This window comes from Siphateles boraxobius, unplaced genomic scaffold (genome assembly GCF_051911475.1).
Source record: "Siphateles boraxobius isolate OS27281-9 unplaced genomic scaffold, OSU_SipBor_1 13, whole genome shotgun sequence".
Lineage (NCBI taxonomy): Eukaryota > Metazoa > Chordata > Actinopteri > Cypriniformes > Leuciscidae > Siphateles > Siphateles boraxobius.
Window position 1 is genome coordinate 15,211,060 of NW_027508733.1, and position 19,444 is coordinate 15,230,503.

At 40.4% G+C, this 19,444-nt stretch overlaps 1 protein-coding gene across 1 annotated transcript; it reads left to right on the top strand.

Moving 5' to 3' along the window:
* Positions 1-1,865: 1,865 nt before the first annotated feature.
* On the top strand, positions 1,866-12,018 carry LOC143735803 (protein shisa-5-like). Its single transcript, XM_077226064.1, has 5 exons — positions 1,866-1,975; positions 2,274-2,460; positions 4,662-4,786; positions 4,877-5,083; positions 10,286-12,018. Exons 1-5 carry the CDS (start codon positions 1,921-1,923, stop codon positions 10,390-10,392), a joined length of 681 nt encoding a protein of 226 aa, XP_077082179.1. The 5' UTR covers positions 1,866-1,920; the 3' UTR covers positions 10,393-12,018.
* Positions 12,019-19,444: the final 7,426 nt, after the last annotated feature.

Below are 19,444 nucleotides of genomic sequence, written 5' to 3' on the forward strand. Positions count from 1 at the left end.
TAACCACCTCTCCCTGTCTCTGTTCATGTCGTTTTGCTTTCTTTGCGGCTTCAGCATAAGTCAGCCCCTCCGTAATTCTCACATTCTGAATTTTCACCGCATGTTTGTGTACCCTGCATCCCCCAAATCCAGCACTATGCTCATCACCGCAATTGCAGCATTTTGCCTTCGCTCCTATGTCACATTTACCATATTCATGTTCGCCCCCACACCTCGCACATCGTAAATTACCTCTGCAAACCGCACTTACATGTCCATACTTCTGACACTTGAAGCATCTTAGTGGGGGAGGAACGTAAGGTCTTACTTGTTAACTTACATATCCTATTTTAATCCTCTCTGGCATTCTTTCTTCATCAAACTGAAGCATCACAGACAGACTATCCTTCCTTTCTTTATTTTTACCATATTGGAGCCTTTTTGCTCCAACGACCTTGCTCCCTTCAATGGCGCTTTTAATTTTATCAACAGGAACATCAGTTGGGATTCCATAAATGACACCTCTTAACCATGGTTTCCTAGTCATCATTGTGCTTGTTACCGAATATCCAAGCATTGAATTAATATCCAGCGCCTTCTTTTGTTGTTTTTCGTCTTTACACATAATAATCACCTTTCCATCTCTCAGGATCTTTGCATTCTTTATTTCTCCTAACACCCTTTTCAAAGCTTTGGTCAGTTTAATTGGATTTAATGTCATTCCGGTTTCCCCGAATGTCATCATTACTTTAAATTCTTCCACCTCAATCCTACTCACATGATCCTCCTTTCCACTATCCGTAAATGATCCTTGGCTATAGGTTTTCTTTCTTTTCCGCTTTGCTATTCTACTCCATTCATTCCCTCCAACACTCCCGCTACATGATTCATCCTCCATTTCCGGGTCGCTACCAGAGCTACCGTCATTTCCTGCCATCAGTGCTCCAGTCACAGTCCAGTGTTGCCAACCGCCTTCCTGCTTCTCCACACTCCGTCGCACCGCGCTCGCTCAGCTGATTTCTGCTCCCTCGAGTCTACATGACTTTTGACAATTTGGGGGCGGAAACCAAGGAGGGCACTGACCCTCTTATGATTGGTCACTTTCATCGTAATCGCAACCACAGGGACATCTTTGTACCTTGATTGACAGCTCTCATTACAGGAAGTCAGAGTCAAAGGATCTCACGGAGTTTTTTTTTTTTTTTTTTTTTTTTAAAGGAATTTAAACTGTTTATAAAATCCTTAAAAACTTTGAAAGGTCCTAAAGCACAAAAAATATATGATACCCTAAAACACTTCCCAACTAAGATAAATGGATGAACAAAGACTGAATTCTCCCCTTATGTCATGTTATATTATAATTCCTTACCGTTTATTTATTAAAATGTTTATTTTGCTTACAAATATCTTTATTTTTGTACTAAGACTACATTTATATTCTTGTTGTATTAAGAGCTGCTCCCTCTGACTATATTGTCCTTGTATCCTATTCTAAAGAAAAGGAAGTTATGCAGCCATGTTTGTCTGTAAATCTTGATATTTCAATAAAAATAAAAAAAACTCCGTCAGATACTTTGATTCCGTGCTTAAACATAACATCGTCACTTGTGGGGAAAATATATTACAAATAATAGTAGCCTTAGCCTACGTTTTGAACGGCTCTCTAAATTATACTTTTTTTTAGTTCTTTATTTGTTCTCACATTTTTGGTCTTAAAGTCGAACAACAACAAAAATTCATAGTAATTATTTGTGATTTACAGATTTAACACGATGGCAAGTTTAACACAAGTTTTTCTTTTCTTCATTCGCTTTCGTTTCAGCAGTGTGCGACTACAGTTGACAGTAAAACAGGATCGGCTTCACCCACCTACCCAGCCTACTTAAATCACGAGCCTCAGTTGGATTTGGTAATGCTGCATGCTTCATCAGAAGAAGAGCTATGGCCTCCTCTGTCGCGGTTCTTCTGCTCGTGTCTGCGGGTTTATTCACAGTCGGTAAGTTAGACGGGGTGTTACAACAATCTAAGGGAACACTTTAAACTTGTTTTGAGTGGTTTACCGATGGCTGCAGACCCACCACTCAGTGCTGATGGCTACTGTTTGGTTCTCCGTGAAATACTCAAGCAACCATCAGAGAACCTGAAATGTTCCTTCTGAATTGTTCATTTTCAGTTTTATAAATAAATAAATTAATCAGCACTTACACTTTTACTTTAAATTCAGTTTATCTGAGACTTTACAATTTATCATTTGTTTGTATTTGTAATGTGCCACATTTCCCCTGTTCTGTAAGGTTTTGGTGATGATGACAATTACTGTTTCGCCTACTTCACCAGCGATCACGAGTACAAGCCATCGATAAACTGCCATAGAGTGTTAGGGCTGGTGTCCCAGCATTGCTGTGGGGATTGCGATAACAGATTCTGCTGCCCCTTCAACGATCTTAAGTTAACCGCGCCAGAACAATTCGTGTGCAACATGTAAGTAATTTTAAGTCGTTTCAGACTTAATACAAATGTCTTTCAGACACAAAAGTCATTTTTCCACATACTCGTGCCGTTCAAAACTCGTATGATTATCTCTTCTAGTAGCCTAAAATTATGTGATTTTGTTTTATTAATACATTGAAATACAAGTGAAATGTAATAACAGGGTGTGACTTGTGGAGCACATTGTAATATGGCCATATGACAGCTTAAAATGTTATCTGATCTAAATTATCCAAGACAAACTAAAATATTTTCTCACTAAAATACAATTATAAACGTTTTCATATAAAACAATGGCATAGCCTAATTAAAAATAAACAGCTAGGCTATACAGCATAGTTTAAAATCTTCCGAACATTGACTCTCAGTATTTATTCACCTTTTTCTCATGGTTTTTAATAGAATTCATAAAGTATTGAATAGAATAGCATAGTTCTAATAGGGGCCTCATAGTTCTAATAAGACCTAGGTGCTTGATGAAGAGCAATAAGTTCAGATAAGCAGGAGCTATCCCATACACTGATTTAAAAACATACAGCAGAGTTTTATATTTTATCCTGAAATCCACTGGTAGCCACCTGAGAGAAGCTAAAATAGAAGAAATGTGAAGACTTTTCTTAGCACCCACCAGCAGCCATGCCGCCACATTCTGAACTAATTGCAAGTGTGATATAGTGGTCTGACAGGACCCCACATTCAAAACATTGCAATAGTCAAAGCGAGACAGAACAAAAGCATTAATAACCTTTTCTAAATCTTTTTTCAACAGTTTAGGCTTTAAACGTGCAATAGCCCTAATCTGAAAAAAGCAACTCATAACAAAAGCTTTAATTTTCTTATCAAATATCAGCTCTGGGTCAAACACAACACCTACATTTTTTACTTGGTCATCATGGCAATAGTCTGACCATGTGCCAAAATATGCCAAAAAGCATAATCTCAGTTTTACTCTGGTTGAACTGATCCAAATTATGGGTCATCCAGCTCTTAACCTCCTTCAGACATGCCAACAGTGAGTAAGAACGAACCACAATTCTCTCCTGATTTCAAAGGGAGATAACTTTGTGTATCGTCAGCGTATGGTAAGACATGCCATATTCTTAAAAAAATCTAACCCAGGTGAAACATATAAAGAAAAGAAAATGAGGCCAATAACATAACCCCACAAGTGACAGGCACTGTTGTTGAAACAAAGTTACCATACTTCACTGAGAATGCTCTATCAGTAAGAAGACTTGAACCACTTTAAAACTGTCCCACGTATTCCAACCAATTGGGATAACCGCTTTATGAGAATCACATGGTCTATAGACTATTGTATCAAAAGCCGCACTCAAGACCAATAAAATCAAAGCTGCAGCTTTACCTGCATCGGTCAACGAAGGTTAAATAAATGTTCAGTGATATATTCCAAAGATTTCTGAATTTTGGCACATTTTTTATCTATATAGTGTTAAAATGGCAACTAGTAAATACACTAAGTTTCGTCATGCTGGCATGTGTGGAGGTATTTTAAAAAAGTGTGTCACAACTAGCTCCACATAGGTTGTGACACACTCACCCCTACACAAAACAGGAGAAATTTTGAAAGTGTTTAAAAAGAACATACTTTTCATTTTGGGGTCAGTTATTGCTTTCATTTCTCCCTCATAATCTGTAACTGTTAACTAGTGAAAAATCGATGAAGCGTAAAGTCATGGTGATTTCTTCTGAAATGTTAGTAGTTTTAATCTAATGGTTGAGGTTAATCTGAAACCTAAAACCTTATCATCGAAATTTTTGTTGTTTTGTTTTTGTATGTTTTGTATAAATGTCACTTGAGGTTTTGTCTCTCCGTGTGTCGGATCACATATGTCATTTCCTGCAGAGGTTGTGGTTGTTTTATTGAACTGCAGTTTGCAAGATGCATCTCCAAGATTGACACGCAGCAACGTTACAACAGCCACTTTGTGTGAAACAATAGATACCAATAAAGAATCTTTATTTTTAAGAGTGTAGAAGTGAATTCAAATGTCCAGTCTATAGGAAAATAAATAATAAATAAATAACATTTAAATAAAACAAATTAATAAAATGATCAAGAAATAAAATTATAATGTATAAACACCATTTTATAGATGAAATATACTAGAACATGATAAAGAGTGTATATAATGCTTTTGCTTCATATTTTTTCATAATCTGTCCAACAGCCAAAACAGTGATGTCCTCATCATTGTTTTAGGAATAATAGGGACTGTGGTGACATGCATTGTGTTCATCGCCTGCTGCTGCTGCCCCTGCTGCTGTATGTATAATATGTGCAGAAAACCCAGACGTAAGTGTTTTAGTGTAAATAGAACGTTTAGGCTGGTATTCAAATTATAAGAATCATAAAAAAAAATTCTCTCTCTTATTTTTCCCCCAGCTGTGGCAGGAGCACATATAACCACAGTCATGAATACACAATCCATTCAGCAGCAGCAGCAGCAGCAGCCGGTCATGCAGCCAGCTCAGTATCCAGCATACCAGCCTGTGCCGACTCAACCGGGTTACGGCGCTCAGCCTATGCAGACGGGACCATATCCGGGACAGCCATACGCACCAGGACCCCCACCCTCATATAACATGGCAGGTGAGAAGACCTAGCACTAGATCAGGGGAGAAAAACTTCCAACCCTGTTCCAACATAAATAAGCCTGCTTGATCAGCTGAATCAGGTGAGTTTAATTAGGGTTGAAGCTAAAGGTGCGTTCACGCCAACTGTAAAAAGCCTTCACGTACATGTAGAACTTGTAATTACAACGTTTACACTGGTAATTTTTTGAGAGCTACAACTTGTAGCATGTGGTGTGCATGCAGCATAGAGCTGAGTTTTGCACCCCTGTACTAGAGATTGCTTTCACTGGTTGGTTGAATAGTCGAATACTTTCACCAGTAGTCACAGCTGTCGGAATCCATTGAGTATTCGAGTGTACAAAAACCATAATGATGTTCTTGTTTTTATTCACTTAAAGCAAACCAGCAAGCCTTTGTAAGGGGATTTACAGTTAAAGACCCAGAACCAGATATGATGAACGAAGACCCGGAGTCAGAATTATAATAAATTATAGAAAAGATTTACTGAAGATAGTTTGCTGTTTCATCAGCAGAATCCAGCTTCAAAACTCACACAGGAGTTCATAGGCCACCCCGCTTACAGTTACAAAGATCCCAGCAGTTTTACCATTTTCAAAGTCTAAGCTACGTCATTGCTTACAGGTTGAATGATTCTCATTGGCTAAGAAATAGATAAACACAGTAATTTCCCACACAAATACAGATAGACTGAAGCATATCTCCATGGATTATGCAGCTGACAATCAGACCCTGAAGTTAGGCTAGTCATGACCTTCCAGGTCGCAGATTTGGGTTGCTGGCCGCCAGCCTGTCTCGAACATCAATTCAGTTCATCTCCAATAATGCCAGTGGTTCCTTAACCTGCAACCAAGAAGACTAACACACACACCAACACACAGCTTTTCCAAGGTTGGATTTGGCCAGGCTCTAACTATAAACAGGAGAGTCCTCTCAAAACATCTAGATAATGCGTTCTTTCTCTCAAGGATAGCTAAACTTTAGTCTAACGGAAAAGTAAGGCTTTAACAAAGAAATGGTCCCTTAAACCAGTGGTTCTCAACTCCAGTCCTCGGGACCCACTGCTCTGCACATTTTGTATGTCTCTCTTATGCCTGGCTCACACTACAGGAGTTTTAAAATCCTAACCGATTTTGAAATCTGCTTGCACCACACACTTAAGGAGAATCTTTGCAGATTTTCTTCCCTCAAATCTTAAACATGCTCACACTACAAGATTTGAAAATCATGGCGCATCACACACTACAAAATGTTAATAAGATTATCATGCCAGATATGATTCCACCATGATCACGTGATCTCACGCAACAGATCGGAAGCGGAAAAGTGGATGTAAACTAAATATCTGTCCTTCAGATCAAGTCATATTTGAAAAATATGCCGTGACCAAGGAAAGCGAAATCTTAAAAAAAAAAAATCATCCTTTTAACATTTAAGGATATTTCTAATGAATGGCGTCATCTCTATGAGGTGACTTGTCAGCTTCAGCGTTGCCTTGCCCATGCGCCGGAATGGGCAGCTGAGCCTTATAAAGTGGAGCTCAAAGTTAAAATTAAATGTTAAAATAATTAACAGCTTGTTTCATTACTTATATATTAGAATGAATCCGAATTTCTTGTTATGACTCACTCAAAGGCAGTATCTTGCCGCCACCTAGTGGCCTAACTGTGTAACTGGACTGAGTGACAGCCTGTCTATAACACGCAGAGACGAGCAATGACGATACTGGTGAAATATCAGCAGAAAGCCTCTCGTTTGGTGAGATTACAGGATCGGAACTGACTGTTATATAACAATGATCTAACAAGCTTGTGTCAGGTTTATGTTCTGTTATACTATGTGGACCCTTATTTTGACACTGTATCTTCTGTTTACTCCACTTTCTTTTGTTTCGGTTTCATTACTGAACATGTACTAGTCTTCGTGCCTGCCGACAACAGTGTAACACTTTTATTTAGCAATAAATAAATAAATAAAGATAATAAATAAAGGTAATACCGCTTATCCTTTTTTACAGTCTATGTGCATATCACGCTGATGAGTCACTCAAAATTACCTCATTCCTTCACCACGACAGCCCTACTTGTTTCTTATTGGCTATTGTGACAATACTGACGTAATCACAATCTTGCTCATCCCGATAAATATCAAACATGTTTGATATGATCGGGGCGACCCCGATTTGTGTGAGAGCAGATCGGGAGGTGCAAGATTCGATCTGTGAACGCCTCACATTACCAGATAATCTGCGCCGAACATCGGAACCGATCGAGGTCCTCAACAAGATATTTTCTCCGATTCTCGGGAGGGGGAAATCGGGCATAAATTGGCCTAAAACTCCTGTAGTGTGAGCCAGGCATTACCTGACACACTCAGTTCAGATCAAGGAGTCACTCCTAACGAGCTAGTGATCTGAATCAGGTGTGTTAAATAAGGAGACATAAAAAATGTGCAGAGCAGTGGGTCCCGAGGACTGGAGTTGAGAACCACTGCCTTAAACTATTGGCTTCAATGACCCCTATAAGTTTTAACACGTTGAAGACCTTTCTCAAACACAAAACAAGTCCATATTTAATATCTGGAAGCTGGGCTAAATAAGCAAGCAATGTTACTGCATTCAGATATCAAATACAGACATTAAAGAATACATTAAAAGAACATTTCAGTAATCACACTGGTAACTTCTATAATAATAATAATTCATTACATTTATATAGCGCTTTTCTGGGTACTCAAAGCGCTTCACATATGGAAGGGGCGATCTCCTCAACCACCACCAATGTGCAGCATCCACCTGGATGATGTGACGGCAGCCATAGTGCGCCAGAACACCCACCACACACCAGCTTACTGGTGGAGAGGAGACAGTGATGAAGCCAATCAGTATATGGGGATGATTAGAGTCCATGATGGACAGAGGCCAAGGGGCAAATTTGGCCAGGATGCCGGGGTTACACCCCTACTGGGATTTTTTATGACCACAGAGAGTCAGGACCTCGGTTTACCGTCTCATCCAAAGGACGGTGCTCTTTGACAGTACAGTGTCCCCGTCATTATACTGGGGCGTTAGGACCCACACAGACCACAGGGTGAGCTTCTGCTGGCCTCACTAACACCTCTTCCAGCAGCAACCTGGTTTTCTCAGGAGGTCTCCCATCCAGGTACTGACCAGGCTCAGCCCTGCTTAGTTTCAGGGCGCAACCAGTCTTGAGTCCTACAACAAAGTAAAATCTCCAGAGAAGTCATTCAACTCATTTGATATTTAGAAGTAAACATGTCGATTAATACCTTGATTATAATCACTCATTACATATACATTGAAGCAGCAGTGGATTCCAAAATTTGAGCCTTGCTCAAGTGCACCTCAGGCTACATGTCTGACTCTCTAACTAACCATTACGTCACGACTGCATAATGACAACATGGTGAATGTAGTAATGACAACGTGAAAGAAGTTAGTTCGAAATCTTTGAAAATGTATTTAAAATACAAAATGACATGTACATAAGTATTCACAGCCTTTACCATGTCACTCAAAATTGAGCTCAGGTGCATCCTTGAGATGTTTCTACTAACTTGATTGGAGTCCACCTGTGGTAAATTCAGTTGATTGGACATGATTTGGAAATACACACATCTGTCTATATAAGGTCCCACAGTTAACAGTGCATGTCAGAGCACAAACTAAGCCATGAAGTCCAAGACATTGTCTGTAGACCTCTGAGACAGGACTGTATCAAAGCACAGATCTGGGGACGGGTACAGAAACATTTCTGAAGCATTGAAGGTCCCGATGAGCACAGTGGCCTCCATTATCCGTAAATGGAAGAAGTTCAGAACTACTCTGACTCTTCCTAGAGCTGGCCGCCCGGCCAAACTGAGCGATCGGGGGAGAAGGGCCTTAGTCGAGGAGGTGATCAAGAACAGATCACTCTTACAGAATTTCAGCGTTTTTCTGTGGAGAGAGGAGAACCTTCCAGAAAAACAACCATATCTACATCACTCCACCAATCAGGCCTGTATGGTAGAGTGGCCAGACGGAAGCCACTCCTCAGTAAAAGGCACATGCCAGTCCGTCTGGAGTTGCCAAAAGGCACCTGAAGGACTCTCAGACCATGAGAAACAAAGATTGAACTCTTTGACCTGAATCGAAAGCGTCATGTCAGGAGGAAACCAGGAACCGCTCATCACCTCGCCAATACCATCCCTACAGTGAAGCATGGTGGTGGCAGCATCATGCTGTGGGGATGTTTTTCAGCGGCAGGAACTGGGAGACTAGTCAGGATTGAAGGAAAAGATGAATGCAGCAATGCAGAGAGACATCCTTGATGAAAACCTGCTCCAGAGCGCTCTGGACCTCAAACTGGGGCAACGGTTCATCTTCCAACCGGACAGCGACCCTAAGCACATAGCCAAGATAACAAAGGAGAGTGGCTACGGGACAACTCTGTGAATGTCCTTGAGTGGCCCAGCCAGAGCCCAGACTTGATCCTGATTGAACATCTCTGGAGAAATCTGAAAATGACTGTGCACTGACGCTCCCCATCCAACCTGAAGAATTGGAGAAACTGCTCAAAAATAGGTGTGCTGAGCTTGTAGCATCATGCTCAAAAAGACTTGAGGCTGTAATCTGTGTGAAAGGTGCTTCGACAAAGTATTGAGCAAAGGCTGTGAATACTTGTGTACATGTGATTTTTTTTCCCGTTTTATTTTATTTTATAAATTTGCAAAGATTTCAAACAAACTTATTTCATGTTGTCATTATGGGGTACTGTTTGTAGAATTTTGAGGAAAATAATGAATTTAATCCATTTTGGAATAAGGCTGTATATAAAAAAATGTGAAAAAAAGTGAAGCACTGTGAGTACTTTCCGGATGCACTGTATATGAGGATGCGAATGATGTATAATAATAACCGGCTAACTGTAAGTGCAAATGAAGTGTGCCATCTTTTTACTATACAAGTAAGACATAACTGTTGGGCTGTCAATTAATAAACACTTGTTGGCATGTACTGTTTTTTATTTTGTGTCTTTTTTTTAAACTGTAACAAATCACAGGCACTCAAGTAACTATTGTTTTGCAACTAACTAGGAGAAATCAGTAGTCGTGCAACCCCTGCCTCGGCTAGTACTAGACAGATTGAGACAATGAACTGATATTTTCCTTGAAAATAATTTGTGTCTTTTTGCATTTACAGCAAACCCTGGATATCCCACTGTTCAGGCTCCATATGACAGAAGTCAGGCCACGTACCTCATGATGCCCCCTGCCCAGCCCGGTAGTGCTTACCCGGCCCCAGAGTAATCTCTTCGAACAGCCTTCCTATAACCCTACCTACATGCAGCCACCAAAGACCGGATACTAAACCACAAGCGTCTGTCATATTAGTCACTGTTGGATTGTGGAGGTTGACGCACTTGCGCTCGGCAGTAAGAAGAATGCCCCGGATTCTATGCAGATTATACAAGACTAGAGGATGTGTTATAGTCAGAGTTATTTCTGTTTTATTTTCAATCAGTCCTTTCAGATTAGGTTTCACTCTGCGACACACTGTAAAAGTAAAGATTTAAAAAAAAACAAAGATTATTGAAGTTAGTTTTAAAAGAAAATACCATTCGAAACTTTCTACTTTTCAAAATGTCAAGTTTAACTCAATTTGACATTTCTTTGTAATTAATTGTGAAAGCAATTTACAAGTAAACTCTTTCTACAATTTTTTTTAGTTTTAGCTTTCAGTGTTAATTATTCTAGTATGATACAAATATTAAACTAGTAAACTAAATATTAAATTGTATCAAAATATATGCAATATATTATACAAGACTAGATATATCAAAATATATGCAATATATTATACATATTGCATATATTTTGATATACTATTGCATATATTTTGATATACTAAAAAAAGTAAAATCTAAAATAAAACATGGTAATTTTCAAGTTGTAGTTTAGTTTATTATTGCAATTTTGCTTTTGTGTTTTCGTTAATAGCACAACGCTCACAGAAACATGAATGTCTTGGATTAGCAGGATCTGTGATTTTATTTTAAGAAAATGTCAAATTTTTCCATTTTAAATTCTTTCCTTTGAGGTTCTAAAATGCAGTCAGTATTTTGTCAGAGTCTCACCGACTTGTTTTGACCAGTTCAGTTGAAAAGGTATTTTACTAAAGGAACACTTTGTTAAAGCATTAGGAAACCACATGTTTTTTGTACAGTCTTTCACAGTTCCTGTTCAGATTATATTGTTTCGGGTTACATTGTTTTTTTTAGAAGGAGCCTATTTTTTTAGCCTATAATTTTGTAAATGTTAAACTGCTGTTTTATATTTCTATATGTGTAAGAAATGTAAAAAGCTTGCATGTTAAAATAAATATCTTCCTATAATATCTCTATTTAAAAAAGAGGGAATTTAAAGAAAGTTCTACAGGGGAACATCAAAATGGTCAAACTCAACAAAGTCGACAACGGACAGCAAAACTGCTGGAGAAGATTTTGGACTGTTTTTTATTAATGTTTGGTGAAGTTACACCACTTGAACGTTTATGGGTCCCCCTTACTGGTGAAAAAAACAATCTGTAGTGCTTGTATTCATCTAATTGTTATAGAGTTTTTTTCATGTATTTAGATGCTGTTTTGAATATGATGCTGAATATATTCAAATATATGATATATATTATTCCTCCCTGTGTTCCTGTTTTTGTATGCCTTTTGATACATAGATGTCTGTCCCTCGATCTTGCTTACAATGCAGAGGTGATCGAGCTTTTGCAGTGGCTGGCCCTAAGTTGTGGAATAACCTGCCACTACATGTCAGAACTGCTTCCACATTTGCTTAAAACCCATCTTTTCTCTTGTGCTTTCAATTCTTTGTAATTCTACTGCGTTTCTTGTCTTCAATTTTATCTTATTAAAAATTTTCTATCCATCTTTGCCTTTTCTGTTTTTCTTTCATGTACAGCACTTTGGACAACCAAGGTCGATGATTTCCATTACACGAGAGTAGATGTTAAAACTTCATGCTGATTTGTACTCGGCTTTCGCCAAGATAAGCACCAACTAAGACGTAGCTTTACAGTAACCTATGCTTCTCCATCCATTTACGCTTCTTTCCATCTGGTGACGTGAATCTCCTTCTGTTAATAGTGTATTTGCGCGTCAGCACACACAACGGCTGCAACCACAGTGCGGTCCCCCCATAACAACCCTCTGGATTGAGCGGAGTAGCGAACATCTCTAGGGTCTTCAAGTGGGCACCTTCCGTCCTCAGTGTTTCGTCGACTAGCCCACGACACCTCAAGAGGGCTCGACAGTGACTCTGGCGTCCCAGAGTCACCCCCCTCCGTCCCCCACTCAACTCACCCCAGCTTACTGACCTCTACTTCCCTCTTGCTGCTGAGACCTAACCACAATCTCTCCGCAACCCAACCATACGCGCCAACCCGTTTGACTAAAGCCCAATTTATACTTCTGCGTCGAACTTACGCCGTAGCTACGCCGTAGGCTGTGCGTAGCGCGCGTACCCTTCGGCGTAACCTGACGTGCACCTCTGTATGTAACAACGCGTCAATTCTATGCGGACGCAAGCTCTGTGATTGGTCTGCTCACACCGCTTCCTCGGGTTTCACATGCTGCGTCAATGCGGACAACGACGCAGAAGTATAAATTAAAATCAAAGCGTAGGCTACGGCGTAGAGGCTCTGGCGTAAGTCCGACGCAGAAGTATAAATCAGCCTTAAAGCCCAATTTATACTTCTGCGTCGAACTTACGCCGTAGCTACGCCGTAGGCTGTGCGTAGCGCGCGTACCCTTCGGCGTACCCTGACGTGCACCTCTCCAAAAATGTAACAACGCGTCAATTCTACGCGGACGCAAGCGCTGTGATTGGTCTGCTCAAACTGCTTCCTCGGGTTTCACATGCTCCCTCTGCGTGCGTCAACGCGGACAACGACGCAGAAGTATAAATTAAAACCAAAGCGTAGTCTACGGCGTAGAGGCTCCGGCGTAGGTCCGACGCAGAAGTATAAATCAGCCTTAAGGCTGTCGAGCCCCACTGGTTTTATATTGATTTAAATTTTAAATTTACCAATTTTAAATGTGCTTTATAAATAAAATTTGATTTGATTTTGATGATTTTCAATAAATCAGTTATTCTTGCAAATGATTCCTCTTTTCCCACCCTGAGAAAGAGTGGCGGTTACGTGCGACTGCAGTGATGTAGCCCTCGTATTGGAAGAATTTGTTGATCTAAAGTCTCTGTGAAGTACCAAATGTAACTTCCATTTTGATCCTTTTTCATTGTTTTAAGTATTGTCACCTTTAAATACTGAGTAATTAAAATGTAATTTTATTAGAAAAAAAGAGACCTGCTTTCCCCCCCGTTTATTTAAATGTTAAACGCTGGCTATATGGAAACTCTTAAATTTGTAAGGGAAACAGTTGACAAAGTTTTTTATATGCATTTAGTACAGACAGCTTGGAAAAAGTAAGTTTTATAATATTTCAACTCAAATTTTTAACATTTACATTTAGTCATTTAGCAGACGCTTTTATCCAAAGCGACTTACAACTGAGGACTAAAGGCTGATTTATACTTCTGCGTCGGACCTACGCCGGAGCCTCTACGCCGTAGCCTTCGCTTTGGTTTTAATTTATACTTCTGCGTCGTTGTCCGCGTTGACGCACGCAGAGGGAGCATGTGAAACCCGAGGAAGCGGTTTGAGCAGACCAATCACAGCGCTTGCGTCCGCGTAGAATAGACGCGTTGTTACATTTTTGGAGAGGTGCACGTCAGGGTACGCCGGAGGGTACGCGCGCTACGCACAGCCTACGGCGTAGCTACGGCGTAAGTTCGACGCAGAAGTATAAATTGGGCTTTAAGCAAGCGAGTCATCGTGGAGAGGGAAAAACAACGCAAGGAGTGCTCAGAATACAAAGTTCAGGCATTGCTCAGAGTAGCAAGAGCCAGATAAGGGAAGATTTAAAAGGGAAGGAAAGATTTAAAAGAGAAGGATTTTTTTTTTTTAATTTTTAGGTTAAGTACTCACGGAAGAGTTGAGTTTTCAGTTGTCTTTTGAATGATGTCAGGGATTCTGCATTACAGACGAGGGTGGGGAGATCATTCCACCAGCATGGGACCGTGAATGAGAATGTTCTGGAGAGTGATTTAGTGCCTCGCTGTGATGGCACCACAAGCCGTCGCTCCTTGGCCGATCGTAGGCTTCTGGAAGGGATGTAGATTTGTAGTAGGGAGTGAAAGTAGGACGGAGCTGAGTCTGTTGTAGATCTGTAAGCAAGCGTCAAAGCTTTGAATTTGATGCGAGCAGCGAGTGGTAGCCAATGCAGTGAGATGAACAGAGGAGTGACGTGAGCCCTTTTGGGCTCGTTGAAGACAAGGCGGGCTGCAGCATTCTGGATCATTTGTAGAGGTTTAGTAACACATGATGGAAGTCCAGCCAGAAGAGCATTGCAGTAATCGAGCCTAGAAATAACCAGGGCCTAGACGAGAAGTTGTGTTGCATGCTCAGTTAGGAAAGGCCTGATCTTCCTGATGTTATACATTGCAAACCTGCATGATTGAGCTGTCTTTGTAATGTGGTCTGTGAAGGTTAGCTGGTCATCAAATATTACTCCAAGATTTCTGACCGACCTTGATGGGGTGATTGAGGATGACTCTAGCTGGATAGTGAAGTCATGCTGTAGAGACAGATTGGCAGGGAGGACGAGAAGCTCAGTCTTTGCCAGGTTGAGCTGCAGGTGATGTTCCTTCATCTATGCGGAGATGTCTGCCAGACAGCTTGAGATACGTGCAGCTACTGTGGGATCATTTGGTTGAAATGAGAGGTGGAGCTGTGTGTCATCAGCATAGCAATGGTTAGAGAAACCATGTGCCTGTATGATGGGTCCCAATTATGTGGTGTAGATGGAGAAGAGGAGCGGTCCAAGAACTGAACCCTGAGGAACCCCTGTGTTCAGTTGATGTGCTTTGGATACCTCGCCTCTCCATGCAACCCTGAAGAACCTACCTGTGAGATAGGACTCAAACCAGTGGAGGGAATTTCCTTTGATGCCCAGTGATGAGAGGGTGGACAGAAGGATCTGATGATTCACAGTGTCGAAGGCAGCAGAAAGATCCAGCAGAATGAGAACTGAAGATTTGGAAGCAGCTTTTGCGATCCGCAGGGCTTCTGTGGCCGACAGTAGTGCAGTCTCTGTTGAATGGCCTTTCTTGAAGCCAGATTGGTTGATTTCAAGCTGGTTGGTCAGAGACAGGAAAGATGACACTTGGTTGAACACAACTCGTTCAAGTGTTTTCCCAATGAATGGTAGGAGAGAGACAGGTCTGTAATTTTCTAAAAGTGATGTGTCTAATGTTGTTTTTTTAAGCAGTGGAGTTACCCGAGCCTGCTTGAATGCTGTAGGAAAAATGCCAGTGTGGAGGGATGAGTTGATGATGTGTGTGAGTGCTGGTAACAGTGTGGGAGAGATGGCTTGTAGAAGGTGTGAGGGGATGGGGTCTAGAGGGCAGGTGGTAGGATGACTGGAGAGGAGAAGTTTAGATACTTCTTCCTCGGTTAGCGGAGAGAAGGAAAAGAGAAGGTTTCTGGTAGTGGGAGATGATGGTTTGGGTTCCTGTGTGTGTGGAGTTGAGAACTGACTGCTGATAGAAGATGTTTTGTTGGTGAAGAAATTAGCAAAGTCATCAGCAATTAAAGAGGATGTGATGGTGGAGGTGGACAGAGGAGAGAGTTGAATGTCTTGAAAAGGGTTCGTGTGTTAGAGGCGCTGTTGATCTTGTTGTGGAAATATGAAGATTTTGCAGCTCGAACATCAGCAGAAAAGGAAGAGAGCTGAAATTGATACATACTCAGGTCAGACGTGTCTTTTGATTTGCGCCATTTCCTCTCCATTGCCCTGAGTTTGGTCCGGTGTTCACGAAGAACCTCGGATAACCAGGGGTTAGAGGGAGTAGCGCGTGCTGGCCTGGAGGAGAGGGGGCAGATATTGTCTAAAGAAGAAGTTAAAGTGTAACATAAAGCATCTGTTGCAGTATTCACATCTAGAGATGAGAATTGTGAGGGTGAGGGAAGTGAAGATGACCAGAGCCGGACAGTAACGGAGTGCATTTACTTGTAGGGTTGTAACGGTATGAGATTTTCACGGTTTGATAATCGTCTCAGAAAATATCATGGTTTCACGGTATACGGTATTAAAGAATCATTATAATTATAATCATCAGCTACAATGACCCTAAAATGAATGAAAACAGATACGTTTTTTTTGGTTGAACATGGTTTATTAAAACAAACTTTTTTTAATGACATTTTTTAATGAGTCTATGAACTTTTATTTTGACAGGTTGTACTAAACTCCTTTGAGTTTCAGTCAAGAGTGTATTTAACGATGATTCTTTTAAATAAAATTATGAAATGCTCATTTATTTCTCTCAGAGCAGCTCTGTATATGTTCATGTGTTCACGTCTACATATAGTGAGTGAGACGGCAGACGCTTTAAACACCATGAGCGTCACACATACTACAGAATATAGATTTACAGTATAGCAGTTTTTTGACACACACTCATATAGCGATTTGATTTATTGCACAGCTATATTTTAGATTTATTCATCCATCTATCAAATTGCGCTTTTTTCATGACATCTGCGTCAAAATGGAAATAATACGGCCTTAAGTTGTAAATGGAACTTTATCTGCAGGGAGGGATGGTGTTCGCGAATATTGGAGAACATGTTCGATGTATATCCTCCTTTTGCAGACACTCTTCGTCCACATTTCTGGACACAACTGGATATCCACCTTCAAGGAAAACCCCGCGTTCGTTTTTCGGATACCCAAAGTATTCCCACACTGCAGATTTCAACTTTTTTTCGGCGGGGGAAAGAGATTAGAATTTGCGACCTCTGTCTCAGACATTTTCTCTGCTGTACATGTATTGGTAAAGTCTAAGCTCAAGTGGAAAGAAGTTGCATATGCACTGGTGAGATCTGGTTTAATTTTTTTTCCAAAACCTTGGATAAGCAAATGTTCACGATATGATAATCATACATGTCAATATCGTGATAAACCGTCATACCGGTATACCGTTACAACCCTATTTACTTGAGTACATTACTTAAGTACAATTTTGAGGGATCTGTACTTTACTCGAGTATCATTTTTGGGGAGTACTCATGAATTTACTCAAGTACATTTGAGAGGCAAATATTGTACTCTTTACTCCGCTACATTTCTATCCATAACCGTGAGTACCCGTTACTCAAAAAAAGAAAAAAAAAGAAAAAAGAAAAAAAAAGGAAAAAATAAAAATCTCGGAACCCCTCAATATGTTGTTTCCCTCTGAAACGTGATTGGATTGTGCAGGCGCCACTGATTGGGACAGCCTATCAGCAATCACCTTCAGCTTTCCGCCAAAGTCAACTCCACGGTCAGATTTAGATAAGACAGACAATGGATGAAGACGCAGCAGGTCCATCCCGGGAATGTGCCAACCCGTGGCCCCACCTCGCCAGACTATTTCAAATTTCGGAACAACAAGTAAATGATAGTTTTCGATTTAAGTGTTTGCTGTGTTTACCGAAACACAACTTCATCACCGCCTACAAAAATTCATCCTCCAACTTGCAGAAGCATGTCAAGGTACGTACATTAAAATAAACTTCCTTACATTTCTAAGCTAGATTCTACTAGCTACAGAAAAAAAGTGCACTAAATGATTGGCTAGCTGCAATAATGCAGCTTGCTTTTTACATTCTTGGTTACATTTGAGTAGTCGAAGCGGAGCCACATGCACCCGCCAATTTGCCAGCTGTAGCTAGACATTCAGATGGCTAACTTTGGCCTGACAATAGCATAAGCCGAGGCAAGCTAATCGTATAACATAGTTAATCAACTGAAGTCCTTTCAGATTCATGTTTTGATGCCCCTGACAAATAGAGAGAGCATACAATGTATATTTTCTAGTCTGAGCCTGAGTACGAAACGTCTTTTTTACCATACAAAAAATGTAAACGCCTAATTAGTTCAGCCGTAGGCTATTCTAGTTGCAAGCAGGGCATTTCAGCTCACTTATTTCACCAGAGCGAATAACTAGCAAGCCCTACAGGGTTTATTTGTTTAAAAAAATTTTTAAAAAAAAACTGTTCAGCTGGCCTAGACAGGATTACAATAGTGTTTGTTGAACTGTAAGGCTTAAAAACGCGCGCGCGCGCGCGCACACACACACACACACACACACACACACACACACACACACACACACACACACACACACACACACACACACACACACACACACACACACACACACACACACAATTATTGTGTTTGCTCTTATTTTAGCCTAATAGGTGTTCCTGATATCTGTTGCATATGCAACAATACATACAATAATTACAGTTTGTATGTATATAGTTAAAATAATACATTATTATTATTATTACATTTTTATTTCTTTTTTTTAACCTTCAGTTTGATAATGATTGTTTGCTGTTATGTTATTTTATTATGTTTTTACTCTTAGATCGCAATTGCTGTTCCCTTCTGAAGTTTATTACGATTTATAGAATTAAACTGAATAAAATACCAATTAATTGCAAAATGTCTGTATAACGTGTTTTGAATGATCACTATCCATCCCTTATTTTGTTAGATTTTTTAATTATCAAATACTGAGTAACAAAAATGCTTGCATTGTGTTCCCTTTCTAACCAAATGTTATTGTTTGATTGTAATCACAATACAAAAAACGTCTCCGGTTACTTTCGTAACCTCGGTTCCCTGAAAGGCAAGGAACGAGATATTACGGATGTTGTATATGGGAACTCCTCTCATACTTCACTTCTGCTGAAATCTTATAGGCTAACGCCAGCAGAGCTGGCAAATTGACGCAAAATATGCAAATACTGACACCTCGTAGCAGTAATAAGCAAGTGCAGCGTCAATTCCTGTTCAGAATCGAACAAAAACGCTAAAACAATAGCGAGCACGGCGGCGAGCGTAATGTCTCGTTCCTTGCCTTTCAGGGAACCGAGGTTACGAAAGTAACCGGAGACGTTCCCTATCAAGGCTACGGAACTTCGACATTACGGATGTCGTATATGGGAACTGTGTAGAATCCCGCCGTGGCAGCCAAACAACCACTGACAACAGACCCAATACGAAGACCGCCCCCCCAGTATGCAAGCATCTGATAGGCCGAGATTGACCAATAGCGAACCTCTAACCTCTGATAGGCCCAAAGTGACCAATCACACGCTCACAATACACTGCCAGCATTTGCATATCCCGAGCAGTATAACCGGGGGAAATTGCACTGTCGAAAAACAGGGCAATAA

Coding starts and splice junctions, on each gene's coding strand:
- LOC143735803 (XM_077226064.1), top strand. CDS start 1,921: ATGGCCTCCTCTGTCGCGGTTCTTCTGCTCGTGTCTGCGGGTTTATTC. Junction 1,976..2,273: donor TGCGGGTTTATTCACAGTCG/GTAAGTTAGACG, acceptor CTGTTCTGTAAG/GTTTTGGTGATGATGACAAT. Junction 4,787..4,876: donor TATGTGCAGAAAACCCAGAC/GTAAGTGTTTTA, acceptor TTTTTCCCCCAG/CTGTGGCAGGAGCACATATA.